This window comes from Prionailurus viverrinus, chromosome D1, assembly GCF_022837055.1.
Source record: "Prionailurus viverrinus isolate Anna chromosome D1, UM_Priviv_1.0, whole genome shotgun sequence".
Lineage (NCBI taxonomy): Eukaryota > Metazoa > Chordata > Mammalia > Carnivora > Felidae > Prionailurus > Prionailurus viverrinus.
Window position 1 is genome coordinate 49,747,988 of NC_062570.1, and position 20,661 is coordinate 49,768,648.

The window sequence follows — 20,661 nt, forward strand, 5'->3', positions numbered from 1 at the left end:
GGAAAGAAGCTGTCTCCATAACATAAAAGTACGAGGTGAAGCAGCAAGTGCTGATGTAGAAGCTACAGTAAGTTATCCAGAAGATCTAGCTGAGATAAATCATGAAGGTGGCTACAGTAAACAACAGATTTTCAATATAGACAAAACAGCTTTTTATTGAAAGAAGATGCCATTGAGGACTTTCATAAAGAGAAGTCAATGCCTGGCTTGAAGTTTTCAGGACAGCCTGACTCTCTTGTTAGGAGCTAATGTAACTGGTAACTTTAAATTAAAGCCAATGCACATTTACCATCCTGGAAATCCTAGGGCCCTAAAAAATTATGCTAAATCTACTCTGTGTGTGCTCTATAAATGAAAGAACAGAGCCTGGATGACTATACATCTGTTCACAACATGGTTCACTGAATACTTTAAGACCACTGTTGAGACCTACTGCTCGGGAAGAAAAAAGTTCCTTTCAAAATATTATTGTTCATTGACGATGCATCTGGTCACCCAAGACCTCTGATGGAGATGTACGACGAGATGAATATTATTTTCATTTCTGCTAACACAACATCCATTCTGCAACTCATGGATCAAGGAGTCACTTTGATTTTCAAATCTTATTTAAGAAATACATTTGTGGGGCACCTGGGTGGCTTAGCTGGTTAGGCATCTGACTTTGGCTCAGGTCATGATCTCGCAGTTCTTGGGTTTGAGCCCCACATCGGGCTCTCTGCTGTCAGCAGGGAGCCTGCTTTGGATCCTCTGGTGCCTCTCCTCTGCTCATTCTCTCTCTGAGAAAACAAACAAACAAACAAACAAAAAACATTTTGTAAGGTATAGCTGCCACAGAGAGTGATTCCTCTCTGATGGATCTTGGCAAAGTCAATTGAAAACCTTCTAAAGGATTCACCGTTCTATATGCTATGAAGAATATTCAGGATTCATGGGAAGAGGTCAAAATATCAACATGAACAGGAGTTTGGAAGAAGCTGATTTCAACCCTGTGGATGACTGTGAGGGTTTCAAGAAAGACTTCAGTGGAGGAGGTAACTGCAGATGTCGTGGAAATAAGAGAATCAGAATTAGAAGTGGACCTTGAAGATGTGCTAAATTGCTGAAATCTTGTGATAAAACTTGAATGGATGAAGAGTTGTTTCTCATGGATGAGGAGTTATTTCTTATGGATGAGCAAAGAAATTGGTTTCTTGAGATGGAAACTGCTGCTGGTGAAAATACTGTGAATATTGCTGAAATGTCAACAATGAATGTAGAAAATTAAACAAACTTTAAAGCAGCTACAGGGTTTGAGAAGATTGACTCCAATTCCGAAAAAAATTCTGAGGGGAAAATTCTATTGAACAGCATCACATGCTACAAAGAAATCATTCATGAAAGGAAGAGTCAATTGATATGGCAAATTTTATTGTTGTTTTGTTTTAAGACATTGCCAAAGCCAACCCATCCTTCAGCAATCACCACCCTGACTGGTCAACAGCCATCAACATTTAGGCAAGACCCTTTACTGGTAAAAAAGATGAAAGCTCAAAAAAACTCACTGAAAGCTCAGATGATGGTTAGCATTTTTTATCAATGAAGTATTTTTAAATTAAAGTGTATACATCTTTTGGGGCGCCTGGGTGGCTCAGTCGGTTGGGTGTCCGACTTTGGCTCAGGTCATGATCTTGTAGTCTGTGAGTTCGAGCCCTGCATTGGGCTTTGGGCTGACAGCTCAGAGCCTGGAGCCTGCTTCTGATTCTGTGTCTCCTTCTCTTTCTGCCCCTCCCCTGCTCATGCTCTGTCTCTCTGTGTCTCAAAAATAAATAAAAACATTAAAAAAAAATTTTTTTTTAAATAAAAAAAGTGTATACGTCTTTTTGGAAATAATACTAATTCACACTTAATAGACTACAGTATGGTGTAAACATAACTTTTATATGCACTAGGAAGCCAAAATAGTCATTGGACTTGCTTTATTAAGATATTAACTTTATTGTAGTGGTCTGGAACCAGACCTGCAATATCTCTGAGGTATGCCTGTATAGTTTTTAATTTTAAGTTTAAAAGGTTTTTTTTTGAAGTTTAGAGTATTACATGTTCTGATTACATGTTCCACTTTAAGAAAGAAATGATAGCTTTAGCTTGAATAGCCTGAAATTTCAATAATTTGTATTTAATCTTTCCTTTTATATATGCAGTTGAACAGATTGGGTGCTTTTTATTTATTTTTATTTTTATTTTTTAACATGTTATTTATTTTTGAGAGACAGAGAGAGACAGAGCACGAGAGGGGGAGAAGCAGAGAAAGAGGGGAACACGGAATCTGAAGCAGGCTCCAGGCTCAGAGCAGTCCACACAGAGCCTGATGCAGGGCTCAAACTCATGAACCATGAGATCATGACCTGAGCTAAAGTCGGATGCTTAACCGACTGAGCCACCCAGGTGCCTCCAAGCCCTTTTTAAACTATAATATTATCATTTCTAATGTTGATCATTTTTTAACTCAGTGGGAAATCTTAAGATATGGCTGCAGAGAATGTGAGGGGAACTTCTCATTGTTTCAGAAATATCAGTAAATTATTCTACTTTATAAATTATACACTTATAATATATATTATATTAATAATGTATTATATACTGGGTCTACCACAGGAAAAAGTATAATGAGCACTCAAATGTTTAAAAAGGTATTTTTCTTTTTTTTTTTTTAAAGGTATTTTTCAATAAAATAAGGACAAATTATCTCTGTCTCAGTGAGTCCAAATAGCCACTTGGATTCCCTTCTGACCTTTCCTAATCTCACAAGGAGTTTTGGCCTTGGCCACAGACTGTACACCCAATAAAAAGGATACTATTTCCTCAACTGAGTCACTCATGTACTTTGTGATTCTGGGTATATGAATTTGCTATCTGTGCTATTATTTACATAATACTTGTCTTTGAACAACTATTCAAATTTTGCATTATCTTAACAAGGGTTTTATGTACTAGTTTTTTTTTTCTAAATTACATTAAAACAAGTATTAAAATAAAAAAGATTACCTAAGATCATTATGCATACTACCAGTATGTATATACCATCTTTTTAGAAGAACTTGGGGCCAGTAATTTTCTAGGCTGCCTATTTTGAAAGGAGTTTATATATGTATATTTGTGTTTGTTTATTTTTGAGAGAGAGAGAGAGAAGCAGAGAGAGGGAGACACAGAATCCAAAGCAGGCTCCAGGCTCTGAGCTGTCAGCACAGAGCCCAACACGGGGCTCAAACCCACAAACCATGAGGTCATGACCTGAGCTGAAGTCAGATGCTTAACTAACTGAGCCAGCCAGGCACCCCTGAAAAGAGTTTTAATTTTCATTCTCAGAGGTTTTATTAGCTCATATTATAAGTAAATAAAATAAATGAAAATTTCTTGTGTTGTGAATGAAGAACAGAACTATTTGCTGATATTTGTTGGGCTATGGGGGGAAATTCAATTCTTTAGCTTATTATTCTGCATAATTATCTGATTAGGAGAGTTGATAGATCTTGAAACCATTGGAAGAAGTCAGCTTGTTGCAGATAGAAACATAATGTCACCTAGATTCCCATGTTCATACTTTGTTAGCAAAATGGAACTAAGGACTCTTTTTGATACGCTTCTTTCCCTTCATGTGCTCACAGAATTTGTCAGTAGCATGGGGGTTAATATTACAAATGTTATGCAAGGATTAGAAAAAAATGACACTCAACTATACATAGAAAATTGGAAGTCAAGACTAGTGATAGATAATGAAAGAGGAGGTAAGAGGTCAGAAAGTATGTATCTTGGGGTCCTTGGGTGGCTCAAGAGAGAGCAAGGTGGAAACTGCAGTGCTTATTGTGACTTAACATTGGAAGTTATACGTCACTTCTGACACATTAATTAGAACCAAGTCACTAAGCCCAGCCCAAGCTCAAAGAGAGAGGAATAAGACTTTTTCTTTTAAAGGAGAGATACTTTTTTTTTTTTTTTTAATTTTCAAGTTAGTTAACACACAGTGTAGTCTTGGTTTCAGGAGTAGAATCCGGTGATTCATCTCTTACATATGACACCCAGTGGTCACCCTGAGAAGTGCCCTCCTTAATGCCCATCACCCATTTAACCCATCCGCCCTCACCCTCTCCAGCAACCCTCAGTTTGTTCTCTGTATTTAAAAGAGTTTCTTATGGTTTGCCTCCCTCTGTTTTTATCTTGTTTTTCCTTCTCTTCCCCTATGTTCATTTGTTGAGTTTCTCAAATTCCACCTATGAGTCCAATCATACACTTTACTAGCTCCCTTAGTTTAGCAGGACTCTGAGCTTTACCCCCCTACGTTGCACTGAGGAAATTGTCTCTAGGCAGAGAGACAGTGATCATGGGGCTTACTTTATGAATATCCTTCTCTCAGGGATCAATGTCTTGTGTTGCCTGTTTTCTAATGCCTGGATGTAGTTGCTGTATTGCATTTTGTAACTCCAATTTTATAGTTGTTTACAACAGGGTAATTTCCAGTTGTTGGTATGCAGATATAATGATAATCTTTCTGATAAGGAAGGATGAGTTTGATTTTTATTGATGATTCTTCAGTTTTTCACAAGATTCAGTCTACCTTTGCCTGTATAGTAGCCATTTTATTTTTTAAATTTTTTTAATGTTTATTTTTGAGACAGAGAGAGAAAGAGAGAGAGAGAGAGAGAGAGAGAGAGAGATAGTACAATCAGGGGAGGGGCAGAGAGAGAGAGGGAGACACAGAATCCAAAGCAGGCTCCAGGCTCTGAGCTGTCAGCCCAGAGCCTGAGGCTGGACTCGAACTCATGAACTACGAGATCATGACCTGAGCCGAAGTCGGATGCTTAACAGAGCCACCCAGGTGCCCCAGTAGCCATTTTAAATGTTTCAAAATTTAAAATAAAAATTGTAGGGGCACCTTGGGTGGCTCAATTGGCTAAGTATCCGACTTCAGCTCAGATCATGATCTCGCGGTTCATGAGTTCGAGCCTGGCCTCGGGCTCTGAGCTGACAGCTCAGAGCCTGGAGCCAGCTTGGGATTCTGTGTCTCCCTCTCTCTCTGCGCCTCCCCTGCTTGTGCTCTGTCTCTCTGTCTGTCTCTCTCAAAAACAAATAAACATTAAAAAAAAGTAATAAAAATTGTAATACAGCAGTTGTCTGTTAAGCTGAGAATTGTATTCCATCACATTTACTATTAAATATTACAGTTTGTTTCTATTGTTTCTAAAACCTCAACAAGGTCTTTGGTAAATAGCACTTAATAGAAATTTACATTTGAATGCAAAATACATTATGTTCTTCGCACAAACTTGAAATAATTTTTTAATGATTTATTTAAATCAGCATTGTTATTGCGTTGACTGGGCATTTTAACTCAATAGCCTAGAAATTCTATTTGGAGTAAAACTTATCTGACTGGCTTTTTCCCTGGATCTATGCTATGCCTAAGCTGCTATTATGTGCACATTTATACTTGTTCTTTGTTACTTTTCTTTAGGATTCCAGATACTTGAATTATCTGACATCAGAACAAGCTCTGGCAGATTTTGCAGTGTTAATCAAAAACTTGAAAAGAACAATCCCAGGAGCTAAAAATCAACCTGTCATTGCCGTAGGGGGCTCTTATGGTGGCATGCTTGCAGCCTGGTTCAGGATGAAATACCCTCATATGGTGGTTGGGTAAATGCATTTATGTTGGACATGAGCACTTCTTTTTTTATTTTTATTTTTTTAATTTTTAAATTTACATCCAACTTAGTTAGCATGTAGTACAACAATGATTTCAGGAGTAGATTCCTTAATGCCCCTTACCTATTTAGCCCATCCCTCCTCCCACAACCCTCCAGTAACCCTCTGTTTGTTCTCCACATTTAAGAGTCTCTTATGTTTTGTCCCCCTCCGTGTTTTTATATTATTTTTGCTTCCCTTCCCTTATGTTCACCTGTTTTGTATCTTAAAGTCCTCAAATGAGTGAAGTCATATGATATTTGTCTTTCTCTGACTAATTTTGCTCTAGTTCCATCCACATAGTTAGAAATGGCAAGATTTCATTCCTTTTGATTGCTGAGTAATTGTCCATTGTATGTATATATCACATCTTTATCCATTCATCCATCGATGGACATTTGGGCTCTTTCCATACTTTGGCTATTGTTGATAGTGCTGCTATAAACATGGGAGTGCATGTGCTCCTTTGAAACAGCACACCTGTATCCCTTGGATAAATATCCAGTAGTACAATTGCTGTGTCATAGTGTAGTCCTATTTTTAATTTTTTTTTTTTTTTTTTTTTTTTTTTTTTTTTTTTTTTTTTTTTTTAAATTTTTTTTTCAACGTTTATTTATTTTGGGACAGAGAGAGACAGAGCATGAACGGGGGAGGGGCAGAGAGAGAGGGAGACACAGAATCGGAAACAGGCTCCAGGCTCTGAGCCATCAGCCCAGAGCCCGACGCGGGGCTCGAACTCACGGACCGCGAGATCGTGACCTGGCTGAAGTCGGACGCTTAACCGACTGCGCCACCCAGGCGCCCCCCTATTTTTAATTTTTTGAGGAACCTCCACACTGTTTTCCAGAGTGGCTGCACCAGTTTGCATTCCCACCAGCAGTGCAAAAGAGATCCTTTTTCTCCACATCCTTGCCAACATCTGTTGTTGCCTGAGTTGTTAATGTTAGCCATTCTGAGAGGTGTGAGGTGGTATCTCATTGTGGTTTTGATTTGTATTTCCCTGATGATGAGTGATGTTGAGCATTTTTTCATGTGTTGGTTGGCCATCTGGATGTCTTCTTTGGAGAAGTGGCTATTCATTGGACATGAGCACTTCTTAATACTGTCACAGCATACTTAGATATTTGTTTCTGTTGTACTGAGATTTCTGGTTTTTATCTCATTAACAGCTGTTATTTTTCTCACCATTTTTGTTCAATGTTTCAATTTTAAAACTTGAATTTGATGAGTTACATTTTTTTTCTGTTTGCCTTTATTATTTTCCTTCCAATTTAGAGCTCTTGCAGCCTCTGCCCCCATCTGGCATTTTGGTAATCTGGTACCTTGTGGTGTATTTATGAAGATCGTAACTGAAGATTTTAGGAAAAGTGGCCCAAATTGTTCAGAGACCATCCACAATTCCTGGGGTGCTATTACTCGACTCGCAAGAACAGGTAAGCTTTAATTAATAGAATAAAATCATGGAGTGTTTTACCTTTCACTTGTTAAATTCAACACTTGCTTGTTTTTATTTTTAAGTATAACATACAGAAAAGTACACAAATCAAAATACATCACTTGATGAATTTTCATGGAGTGAAACATAACCAATATGGTATATTAATATAATAATCATCCACTGTAATCAAGAACATAGTACTATGTTTTGTATCTGCTGTCTTTTGATCAACGCTATGTTTGTCAGATACTTCTGTTTGTTTTATTTCATTGTGGTTTATGCATTCTGATTGCTCTCTGATGTTCCATTTGTTTATTTATTTACTTATTTCAAAAGTATCTTTGAAACAGGAAATAATTCAAATAAATTCTGGCACACCCCATGAAGATAGACAACTTGTTTATCATGGGATTTTCCAGGTGCTTTAAAAATATTTTATTGAATGTTGAAAAAGCATACTTGGAGAAATGGTATAGAAGATTGAATTTTCTAAAATACCAAGTGATCGGTAAAGCCTTCTGTCAAGTAGTGCTTTTTATATTCCAACAATGTGATTCTGTTTTCAGGCAGTGGCTTGCATTGGCTTTCTGAAGCCCTTCACTTATGTACCCCATTAAGAAATTCGCAGGATGTTCAGCATTTGAAAGGCTGGATCTCTGAAACCTGGATAAATCTGGCAATGGTGGACTACCCTTACGAGTCTAACTTTTTACAGCCTTTGCCTGCTTGGCCTATCAAGGTAACAGGAAAATATCCTTTTGTTACTTTTTTTTTACTTAAGTTTACTTATTTATTTTGAGAAGGGAGAGGGGCAGAGAGATAGGGTGAGAGAGAATCCCAAGCAGGCTCCATGCTGTCAGCATTGAGCCCAACATGGGGCTTGATCTCATGAACCATGAGATCATGACCTGAGCCAAAATCAAAAGTCAGATGCTTAAGGGACTTGAGCCATCAGGCCCCTCTCCTTCATCACTTTTAATATGAACTTTTCTCTCTCTTTTTGTTTTGTTTTGTTTTTTGTTTTTTTTTTTAAATTTTTTTTTTTCAACGTTTATTTATTTTTGGGACAGAGAGAGACAGAGCATGAACGGGGGAGGGGCAGAGAGAGAGGGAGACACAGAATCGGAAACAGGCTGCAGGCTCTGAGCCATCAGCCCAGAGCCTGACGCGGGGCTCGAACTCCCGGACTGGGAGATCATGACCTGGCTGAAGTCGGACGCTTAACCGACTGCGCCACCCAGACGCCCCTTGTTTTGTTTTTTAAACTGGTGCTTTCTGTGACTTTTAGCATCAGAGGAATTTCCAATGACAAAGGGGCTCTGAGTATGACCAACCTGGGCAGAAATTCTGGCTTCTGTCACTTTCTGGTTACTCAACCTTGGACACCTTACCTAATGTTTGTAAACATCAGCTTCCTCTGATTTGAATAAAGGAGATAAATGTATAGATTATAGAGTTGTATGATTTAGAGCTAAGACCGGTAGTTGCTGCTAATGGAACGATTACTGTGTGCCAAGTCCTGTGCTGTACACTTTGCATGCACAATTTACTCCATCTTTGTCATACATCTGAGACACATAGACCTATGTCATATATGGTTAGTGCTTAATAAAAGGCAACTGCTATCATAGTGCTATGACTCAGTCAACTGCTAATGTGTTCTAAGTGCTCGACATATCATAAAGGAGTGATCCCCATGCAGCAGGGTGGAGTGGAAGCAGTACTGACTCTGGATCTTTGATCCAGAACCACCATATACCAGCTGTGTGATCTTGGGCAAGGCTGTCTTCCTCCTGAGCCTCCCTGTCTTCCTCTGCAAAGTGAGGTAATGATACTTACATTCTCCATAGGGTTGTGCTGAGGATCAAATAAAATATTAGACATGAAAGTACTGTGGAAACTGTAAAGATACATCGCACCATAAATTTTAAAGTTCTTTTCATGACAAAATTCTTTATTGTGTATTCATCCTCTTTTAAGCATTTCTTTGTAAAGAATATTCTTATTTAAAAATTAAAGTTTGGCTAACTTGATGGTTAAGTTTGGAGAATATAATTGATTCTGCAGGTAGAATGAGTGCTGGAAATATAAATAGACTTGGTCAGATGAAAACCAGTTTTCAAAAGCACTTTGAACTTAACAGTCCCTTTGAACTATTTACAAAATTTTTTTTCTTAATGTTTATATTTTAGAGAAAGAGAGAGAGACAGAGGGAGAGAGAGACAGAGAGAGAGTGTGAGCAGAGGAGGGGCAGAGAGAGAGGGAGACAGAATCCATAGCAGGCTTCAGGCTCTGAGCTGTCAGCCCAGAGCCCGACGTGGGGCTTGAACTCATGAACCGTGAGCTGAAGTCAAGACGCTTAACTGACTGAGCCACCCAGGTGCCCCATAAGTCCCTTTGAACTATTAAATGAACATTTTACTTAAAACTTTGTAACCCAAATAGAACAAGGTCATTTGCTATTAGAGATCCTATTCTTCATCTAAAAACTAGAATGAGAAGTGGATGTCTTGCACATAGCAGGCCAGAGGTAAATTTGTATTGAATTCAATTGAACTTAGACAATACAGAGTTATTTAAAAGATCAGATCTCTCTCATGGTAAGAAAACCTGGATCAAAATAATGAGAAAAAAACTAAATTTGAGCCAGTTAGCCTCCATACATGTCTTTGTGCTAATAATGCCTTATCTCTCTTATTTTACTGTTTACAGAACACTTTCATATATGCTGTCCCATATAATCCCCACAAAAATACTCTGGGAAAAAGAGGAGTATTCCACAATGGAGTGGAAATTTAAGCTCAGTCAAGAAATGGGGAAAGCACAATTTGAACTTGGGTCTACCATTGTTCAGAGCCTCTGATCTTTTACCATATCGCACTGGATTAGGAGAGGATTTGGCTGGATTTTGGGGTGGATCTCTAGCCACATTGTGACAACTATCAAATTTAACTACAGTCTGTTTACAAAGTGAAAATTAAGTTTGCATTTTTATGCCCATTTGAAGAACAAATGAGTTGTCACATGATAAGCATATGGGAATGGGGCGCCTGGGTGGCTCAGTCAGTTGAGTGTCCAACGCTTGATTTCAGCTCAGGTCATGATCTCACAGTTTATGAGTTCAAGCCCCGCGCTGGGCTCTGTACTGTCAGTGCGGAGCCTGCTTGGGATTCTTGCTGTCTCCCACTCTGCCCCTGTCCTGCTTGCACTCTGTCACTCTCTCAAAATAAATACATAAATCAAAAACATACAGGGAATTCCCTTGGTATTTGGAACAGAAGTTGGCAAACTTTATTTGTAAACAGCTAATAATAAAAATTTTAGGTTTTGTGGGCCATTTGGTCTCTGTCACAGTTGCTCTGTTCTGCAGGTGTGGCAGGAGAGTAGCCATAGGCAAATTCAAGTAAATGAGGAAGACTATGCAATAATACTTTATTTATAAAATAAGCAGTAGCCTGGATTTGGCCTGGGGGTGTGCCAACCCCTGATTTAGAAAAAAGCCAGAGGAATACAGCTTTTTTGTATTCGTTTGTATTATGATTTGGAACAAGGAACACTTTTCTCCCCATTTCTTTAATGTTCCTTTTGAAAAATTTGCTGATGCATCTCACATGTAAATAAATATCCTATCCTTCCTCTCTCCTAAGTATTCATTAAAAATTCATTCATTCAAAATTAGTAGAGTATATCTCAAATATTCTGCCATTTATTTTTGATTTAGCACAGTCCTTCTTTTATCTTCTGTATATATGCATTATAAAAGTTTATTTTTAAGGCAAGGTAATTTGTGTCTTTGCCCGACAATCAGGTTTTACTTCTTTTCTCCAGGACTACTTCTTGTTATTCTCTTCAGTCATTTCTTACTGGTTTTATCCTTTCTTTTGGCATATTAAGGAATTCTTTGTTGCTTATAATATATTTATGTTTCTGTTTCTTGCCTGCACCCAACCAAAAGAAATCTCTCATCGCCCCCTGCTTGAGAACTTTCCATTGCCTCTATTTCCAGTTTTATCCTATATGATTTCAAAGTTTTTCTACTACATGTCTCCCTCCCAAACTTTTAGCTTCAGATCACTTTCTTTCACTGTTCATTCTATTTCTCCTTTCTTGACCTCCTCTCTGTTCTCCCAACCCACTAATCCCAGGAACACTACCCAGTTGGGGACCGCTCTTTCACTTGGATAGTTCCATTTAACCATAACTCCTCCTCCCTCTGATACACTTCCTCCTTTTTAAAAGGCTGACAAACAGCCGTCCTTTTCTAAGTCTGTAACTTAGGCTTAGGATAGTGAGATAATGTGTAACAGTTGGGTTATGAAAAAAAGTAGGTGATTTCCAATTCTGCCTGGACCCTGTATGGTTCTGAAAGATCCAGAGGCAGTGATTGAATGCCTTTTCCGTGTCAACTCAAGTATCGTTCTTTTTAATTTGTTTGTGGGCTTTGCACACTCAGACTCCATTTGCTTTTGTTTACTGTTAACAGAAGCTGCAACATTCATGCAGAAATAATCATGGACTTGGCTGAGAGAGCACAAGGAAGAAGAGAAAAGGGAAATAGAAAACCTCTCTGTCATTTGACTGCTCTGTCAGCATAGAAACTACTAGGTCTCTTCTCAGCTTAAAGAACAGTTTTTAAGGATACTATAGCGGTTATTGATTTTGGAATAATTTTTTAGCTGATAACTCACCAAATCTTTGGCTTGGCCTTCTGAGCATGCAGTTAGATGTAGTGAAATAATAAGACATAAAATGGAAAATCTCTTCCGTTTGTCTTGGTGTTTGATAATGTATGCGACCTCTCTGGGTGGTTTAAGCGGTTTAGGTGCATTCTATGAAAAGGGAGCTTTTAATGACAAAACTAATGTGATTATCTGTGAGTGTGAGAGGGGTATTGAAGCCGTAGAGAAAGAAAATCTGTTAGAAAAGCTGAATGTATCTGCTTAATCCTTTCTCTAATGTGGATGGGCCATACTTTCTGAGAGGAGGTTGGTCTTTTTTTTTTTTTTTTTAACCCATCTTCTTTCCTTCTTTTAAAAAATTTTCTTTGCCCCCTTTTTATTTCTCTTATTCAGACGTTTATCCTTATAGGTAAGGGGACACATAAAGCTTTTAAACAAATCATTATCTTTACACTGTCTAGTGTGTGTGGGATCAAAGGGGAGATTCTAAATATCTGGGTATAGAGCTAATTAGTTTGGTACTAAGATTGAAATGTTCTTTCACCATGATTTCTACACTCTTTAAAACAAGAATTATTAAAATGGACTTCTAATGCTCTTTTTAAGTTTTTCCTGAATGTTCATCTTTGTTCTAGGAAATAGAAAGTGAATTAAGTCTATTTCATATGTTGATTTTTGAGCCTCATATGAATTACTCTACTGTTTTACAGTTTTCTTTTCTGTTGCATGATAAAAAAAAAAAGTTGTTTGGTTTTTACATTGCCACAGAATCCCTTTTATCTAAGTTTTTATGTAAAACAAACTTAGAAAAATATAAAGATAATCTAAGAATAAAAAAATTTGCAGAGCGTCTGGGTGGCTCAGTCGGTTGAGCATCCAACTTCGGCTCAGGTCATGATCTCGTAGTTTGTGAGTTCGAGCCCCGCATCAGGCTCTGTACTGACAGCTCAGAGCCTGGAGCCTGCTTCGGATTCTGTGTCTCCGTCTCTCTGCCACTTCCCCACTCATGCTCTGTCTCTCTCTGTCTCTCAAAGATGAATAAATGTTAAAACAATGTTTTTGCTTAACAAATTAAGCGTGAGACTACAGGTATATTTAGGCACTGTTTGTGTTGTTCTTTTTCTCTTACACTACAGTTTTGAAGTTGAGTATGTGTAGTATTGGCAGTTACAAATGGAAGCTCCACAGCGAATCTTGCATTTGAATGCCAGCTCTGCCACTTTCTGGCTGTGTGACTGGGACAGGTTTCTTAACCTCTCTGTTCTTTAGTTTCCTCATCTGCAAAGTGGGGATAATAGTAATTGTAATTACTAGTAATTGTTAGGGTCATTATGAGAATTTAATAGGACCCAGTGCTTAGTAAGCACTGAATTGATACTAATTATATAATAATAACAAGAGCTATTATTGTTGTATATAGTAACAAAGAGGCAGTGTTGTACTAGGACTTTGTTGCCAAAGTGTGGGTTCAGAACTTATATTCATAGTTTTAAAATTGTATATCTTTAGCCAGACCTCTCTGAGCTTGTTTTCTCCTCTGTGATATGGGGATGGTCGTTATATATTTTCCCCTGGGTCATCATAGGGAAAGTACCTGACCACAAGGAACCACAAGTTGGACTAGCAGCCTCAGTCCCAGTTGCTCTCATATCACTGAATTTATGACCTAAATAGAAATGCTATACCTTATATAGAAAGTGTTTGGAAGAAGCTAATTTGAGAGTGTTCACAAGATAAATAGGAAATATAGTACAGGGGCTACATGAGTGTTGAGTATTCTGAATGGAAGTGGTTGGCAGGGACTCTTTCCTTGTTATTACAGGCCCTCAATTAAGAATCATCAGGCCAAGTACTTGTACTCCTCAATTGGCTAATAACTGCACATTATCAGGTTTAAGGTGAAGGGAGTATTAGATGAAGTTGAACCAAAGATGCTGATATCTGACTGTGTTTGACTTATAAACATGGCAACTTCATATGGTTCAACTTAACATTTAGAGAAGTTTTGTGCATCCTGTGGATCTTTTATAAAAGTACATGATTATCTTTTTTTGAATAAACATGGGAATAGTGCTGAGGTTTTGCTAGTGTAACTCCAGTAATTTTTCAAAAACTTTATTCACTCTTTGCTACCATAATTGTTAAGGTAGTGTACAGAGATATGTAGAGATTGTGTTGTTTACACTAGAGAATGATGCTTGTACTCACAGAATTTTTCACTTAGAAAGGAACTTTAGAAGCACCTAAAATAATAAAATTCCCTTAGTAAATTTGTAAATATTTTACTAAAAAAAATTTGTAAATATTTTACAAAAAGAAGTTTTTTTGGGCCTTCTAGCTAATGTGCCACTAGGATTATAAATTGGTACTTTCTTTCTATAAGGCAGCTTGATGTAGCAAAAGCCTTAAAAATGTTTATTTCCTTTGAACTAATAACTCCTCTAAGAATTTATCTCAAGAAAACAGTTCAGGGTGTACGTAAAGATTTAGGCCCAAGGTTATTTATTGTAGCCTTATTTGTAGTACTGACAGATTGGAAAAATGATACAAACAAACAGTTGTAGGATTGCTTCAACTTTTCCTCAACTCCCCATCCTGATTGCTCCCCTCTACATTTTCTCATGTTGGTCAGTGTCCTTTTTAAAGTGTGGTGCTCGGAACTGGACCCAGTGCTCCAAGGGAGCCCTGACCTTACAGAGGACAGTGGGCCCAGGAGTGCCCTTAATCTGGATATGGAATTTCTATTAGTAGACGCCAAGTTTCTGACCACGATGTTCCCTCTGAGTAACTGGCACTGCCGAAACCCAAGTATTGTCAGCCGGTGCCGGTCCCCAGCCATGCCTGTGTCTTTTAAGGAGTGACAGTAACTGCTGTTTGCAGAGATGGCTATTCATGGGGACTCCTTTTCTTTGCCTGACAGAGGCCCAGTGTTCTAGCTCTGAGAGGGGATCTGATGCCAGCATGTGAGTCACACTTACTTGCTACTGTTCTTTAACAGAGTTTTAGGCAACTTGTTTGTTGTTGCTCATCAGCGCTCCCTTTTCCTCCTGCCTGGCTTACATTGTCACCCTGCCTCATCTACTGTGCTGTGCTTGGACATAATGCTCTCCTGTGCATTCCGCGGGTCCATTCCATACCTTTATGCTGCATTTGGAAACAGCTGAATCCACCGTTAGTGTCCACAGTCAGGAAGCAATGCTGACCAACTGTTGGCAATAAGTAGTTTAACAAATTCTGTGATTGGTTCTTGATTTCCATATTTTCTTGAGTGTTTCTGATTGGCATATTTCTTAGGGACATTTTCCAACAACTGTTAGGTATTTTTTGACTTACCATGAATAAATGAAAGTTGTAGAAAAGTAAAACACTGTTTTGCCTTTTTTCTTCAGCTTTCATTTTCTTATTGCTTTAGGCTTAACAGGTTTGTGAAGCTCTGAGGTTAGCTCAGTACTGTTTCTTCATGTACACCTTTTCAGGTTTATCTTACTCTTATGACCTCGCTGTTACTTTTTAAAGGTATATCCAGGTTATTTGGACATCTTAATTTCTGACTTTTCTTTTTTTTTTTTTTAATTTTTTTTTTTTAACGTTTATTTATTTTTGAGACAGAGAGAGACAGAGCATGAACAGGGAAGGAGCAGAGAGAGAGGGAGACACAGAATCTGAAACAGGCTCCAGGCTCTGAGCAGTCAGCACAGAGTCCGACGCGGGGCTCTCCTGGAAGATTTCAAGTATTATTAATAGTAGTCACCAATATCTTCATTAGATCTCCAGAACTTACTCATCTTATAACTGAAAGTAGTTTATATCCTTTGACCAACATTTCTGCATTTACCCATCGCCCTTCCCCCAGCCCTTACCAACTGCCATTCTACCTTGGTTCTATGAGTTTGACTTTTTTAGATTCTGCACATAACTGAGATCATACAATGTTTGTCTTTCTGTATCTGGCTTGTGTAATGTCTTCCAGTTTCATCCATATTCTCACAAATGGCAAGGCTTCTTTTTAAAGAGTGATTAATATTCCATTTCATTTATATACATCTCACATTTTCCTTATTCATTCATCCATCAATGGACACTTAGGTTTCCTTATCTTGGCTATTGTGAATAATGGTGCAGTGAACATGGGGGTGTAGATATTTGTTTTAGATCCTAATTTCCTTTCATTTGAATATTTGCCTAGAAGTGGAGTTGCTGGATTTTATGGTAGTTTTATTTTTAATTTTTTGAGGAACCTCCATACTGTTTTCCACAATGTACCAATTTATATTCTCACCCATAGTGCACAAGGGTTCTGAGGAATTCCATGAAGATCCCTTATAGGCGCCTTATGAAGGCCGTGGTGGTGACCACCTGGTACACATTTCCGTATCACCTTTTTTTCCTTACCTTTTTCTGTCCCTGTCGTTTATCTTCTTTGGGATCACATTCCCAAATAAACTATAAGCATGTATGTTTTGGTCCCAGGCTCTGTTTGTTTGTTTTTTTTCAATGTTTTAAAATGTTTGTTTTTGAGAGAACGAGAGAATGAGAGAAAGAGCACAAGCAGGGGAGGCTCAGAGAGAGAGAGGGAGACACAGAATCCGAAGCAGGCTCCAGGCTCTGAGCTGTCAGCACAGAGCCCAATGCGGGCTCAAACTCACAAACCGTGAGATCATGACCTGTGCCGAAGTCAGACGCTTAACCGACCGAGCCACCCAGGCGCCCCAATTTCTGACTTTTCTTACATTTGTTATTTCTAAAAACTTACTGGAAGTAGTGCACACTCTCTATCCCTTTTGGAAAGTCATGTTGTAGTTGAGCATGTTAAAGGCTCTGAGGATTCCCGCAGTCAAGTAAACTGTTCACATTTGCTGACACAATATTTCTTAAAATTATTTGACTCTGAAACCTTTTTTTCACAAAGTGCCATTCAACATTTCACAGAAATATTTTTGTGCTGAATGCATTTGGAGAGAGACTTTGAATTTTCCTTATGATTCATTTCTGCAGTCTTTTCACATTTCCTCTTTTTTCAGAAAGGTGTTGCTGGAAACTGGTCCTAAACAGAACTAGGAGGAGAGGCTGGGTTTGCTTTCTGCTGTTCACTTCCTTTCTCAGTGCCTCCTTTTTGGGCATGTCCCCAGCCTGGGCCTTGTTGCTCCTGTTGCATGAAGTCTCTCCCTGAAGTAGGGTAACTAGGCTCTTTCTTTCCTGGCTGCTTTTTCTCTCAGCTTGTCCCTTTCTCTTCCTGTCTCTTTTTTAAAAATCCGACTTGCCTGTTGTATACATCTTTTCCATATAAAATGAGAAAGGACCAAATCACTGACTTCATGATGCAAGCTGAGTGTGTTTCCCTTGCCATCAGGGCTATTTGCAGTTTTACAAAGGATGCTCCCTAAGCCGTGTAGCATAATGGATAAGATGCCTATTTCATAGCTAGAGAGATCTGGGTTATATCTAGATCTTAACATTTACTAGGTGGATGACCTCGAGTAAAGTGATTTAACATAAGATTCAGTTTCTTTTTGTAAAATAATGGACAATAATATATCTGATAGGATTGCTTGAGGATTATATAATACAATGGTTGTAAACCCAGAGCTCAGTAATCAGTAAGTGGTGGTATTATGCAGCTGTGAAACCATTGCCTGTGATTTTTCCCCAGTATTTTATTGTGAAAGATTTCAAACACAGAAATACTGAAATAATTGGACAGTGAACACCCATTAAAAATACCACCTAAATTCTATAAAAGTATTTTGCTAGATTTGATTTAGCACAGATATTTTTGGCTAGCCATCCCTCTATCCTTCATTCCATCTGATTTTTAAAATGCATTTCAGAATAAGTTGCAGACATCAGTATACTTCTCAGGGATACTTCACCTTTATCATCATTAATTAAAGTTCAGTATTTCTTTTTTTTTTTTTTGAGATAAAATTTATATACAGTGAATTGCACAAATTGCAAGTGAACTGTTTGTTGTGTAACCCAGACTTCCATGAAGATCAGGACTATTTCCCTACCCCTGAAAGTTCCCCCATGCCTCTATCTAGTCATTCCTGCCCTCACTTCTGACCCCAAGTATTCTCTGTGATTTTTAGGTACTAGATTTCAGATGCTGATGATAGTCTAGTGACAGGAATATTTGGAAGCTGGGTTGCTGCCTGATATATTTCTTATCACACCACAGATACTGGAGCTTGGTATAGTTTTTCCATAAGAAATTTTATAAATTTTACATTTTCACAAAAATGTATTTATTCATTCAGCTAGCATTTAGTTGTCAGATACCTTGCTGAGTGCTGAGGGGGATGTTGTGGAATCAAATGAGTACAGTACAGTGTTACAGGGGTTTTGATAGAAGCAAGTACAGGGTAAGTAAAGGGAGTAGTGATTTAGTTCTCCCCAACTTGAGGGCATAGCTAATGATGGCCTCATAGAGGAAGTGATACTTGCGCTAAGTATTATAGAAGGTGTATTGGTGTTTGCCAGACATTACTGGAGTGCGAGAGTGAGAAAAGGGTATTTTAGGGTGAACAAAGGCAAAGAGGAGAAAAAGACCCTGGTGTGTTGAGAATGGTTTTGCTAGGCTGGAACAAAGCGTGCAAAAAAGATGAGGCTACAGTGGTAGGTGTGGAATACTTTGCATACCATACAAATGCCTTTGGTTTATTTCTATAGCTTGGAGAGTAATTTAAATTTTACACTTGGAGAGTAATGGTTTATTCATTTATGAACAGGATTATACTCAAGAGATAGAAATTGTCAAGCAATGCTATTAGATGTTTAAGATTATTTTATAGGCAAATCACAGTCATATTTCTCTTTATTTCATTAAAATTATGATTTTATAAATATATTCTGACTCTTCTTCTTTTATGTCTCTTTAAAATGACAGGTAGTGTGCAAGTATTTGAACAATCCCAGTTTATCTGATGCACAGCTGCTGCAGAATATTTTCCAAGCTCTGAATATATATTACAATTACTCAGGCCAGGCGAGATGCCTGAATATATCAGAGACAACAACTAGCAATCTGGGAACCCAGGGTTGGAGCTATCAGGTAAGCTTGCATAATTTCCTCAAGTGGAATTTCCTGCTGATATGGTTGTACTGTAAGATAGTTCACAAGATTTTGTCACTAACCTGGGTCCAAATCTGGGCTCCATTATCTTTTTTTATTCCTTCCTTCCTTCCTTCATGTATTTAATCATCACCAAATATTTTCTGGGTACCCATGTGCCAGGCAACCTGCTAGACTCCAAAGATACAAAGATAAATACGGCATGATCTCACCTTTAAATATAGTTCGTTGAAAAAGATACGTATATTACAATATCTCTTGGTAAGTCCTATCAAAAGCAATGCTTCCTATCAAAAGGAAGCATTTTATGGATGAAGAAAAGAAGGGGAGTCTGACTTGACTCTCTGAGCCTCCATCCCTTCACCTGCATGAGACTAATAATACTAATACTAATACTAATACTAATACTAATACTTTCCCTCCTGAGGGTTAAATATGATAATAGATGTGGAAGAAAGCAATTTACCGATGAAGAATATATAGCCCTAACTTTTGTTACTTCTCAGCTGAGCCTTTCCAGGAATAATGAGAGGTGGTATGATGTAGGTAAAGAGCAGGAGCTCTGAAGCCAGACCGCCTGAGGTCAAACCCTAGCTTTGCTGCTACCAGCAGAATAACTTTGGACAAGTTATTTAACTCTTTGTGCTTCATTTTGTCATTGGATTCTCTTTTGTTTTCCTTTTTTAGGCTTGCACAGAAATGGTCATGCCTTTTTGTACTAATGGCATCGATGACATGTTTGAGCCTCGCTCATGGAACTTTAGGGAATATTCTGATGACTGTTTTAAACAGTGGGGTGTGAGACCAAGGCCCGCCTGGATCACTACTGTGTATGGAGGCAGAAACATCAGTTCACACAGCAACATTGTTTTTAGGTGAGTTTTTACTGGTGCAGAGAAAAACTTTGGTTGATGAAGACATTTGTAGAATAGCCGAGAAGGTAGAACCAGAAAAATGCTGATAGTAAAACAATGTAGAATACAGGAGTGGTATCCATCATGTCTTTCTTTGAAAGACAGAGGATGCTGAGCAAGAGATACACTTTTATACTCTATTACAAACATGCTTAAAGGCTTAAAAACAGTAACAGCAACAAAACTTAAATATTTTATTTAAAAAAACTAGCACAAAATGAAGTATCATTTGCTGTTCTCAGTTTGTACTGCCCTTGTTACTGTTATTATTAATTGATAGTAAATATTTTTCACTATTTTTTCAGCAAACACTTTTGAGGTGCCTACTCTGTTCTGTTTCAGGCACTATGTGAGGCACTTTAAATAAATTGCCTAATTGAATCCTCCCAGCAGTCCTCTGAAGTAGTTGTTATAGTCTCTTTTTTACTTAGGAGGAAAGGAAAGGTCGCTGAGTCCAATCTCTTGCCAAACCTCATCCAGCTTTGTAATGGTTACTAAGTGGTAAACCAGATCTCAACCTTGGCCTGCCTGACTACAAAACCTGTGTTTGCTCCTCTATGTTACATTGCTTCTTTAGAAGGGATGTATTTGGTATTGGCTCACATCAGGGTTAATTGAGTAGACTCTATGTGTATGTGATTGTGATTTTAAAATTTCCGTATTTTGGTTTGAACCTTAGCCTATCAGCTATTAAGACAAAAACAAGTTACTTAAAAAATTTCCCCAAATCTACATGGAAATAGAAGAGAGATAGCATATAGGCCTCTTAACCTGGAGCCATTGTTTAAACTGTAAATGTCATTCTTTTACAATCTCTTTAAAATGAGAGTCAAATTT

The 20,661-nt window shown here is 38.0% G+C and overlaps 1 protein-coding gene across 7 annotated transcripts in view; it reads left to right on the forward strand.

Moving 5' to 3' along the window:
* PRCP (prolylcarboxypeptidase) overlaps window positions 1-20,661 on the forward strand; it is a 77,097-nt gene that overhangs the window by 48,643 nt on the left and 7,793 nt on the right. For all 7 annotated transcript variants that reach the window (XM_047878284.1, XM_047878283.1, XM_047878282.1 and 4 more), the window contains 5 exons: window positions 5,492-5,673; window positions 6,997-7,154; window positions 7,726-7,898; window positions 18,725-18,889; window positions 19,598-19,785. In XM_047878284.1, the coding sequence (XP_047734240.1) occupies window positions 5,492-5,673; window positions 6,997-7,154; window positions 7,726-7,898; window positions 18,725-18,889; window positions 19,598-19,785 (866 nt within the window). The remainder of the gene's footprint in view (window positions 1-5,491; window positions 5,674-6,996; window positions 7,155-7,725; window positions 7,899-18,724; window positions 18,890-19,597; window positions 19,786-20,661) is intronic.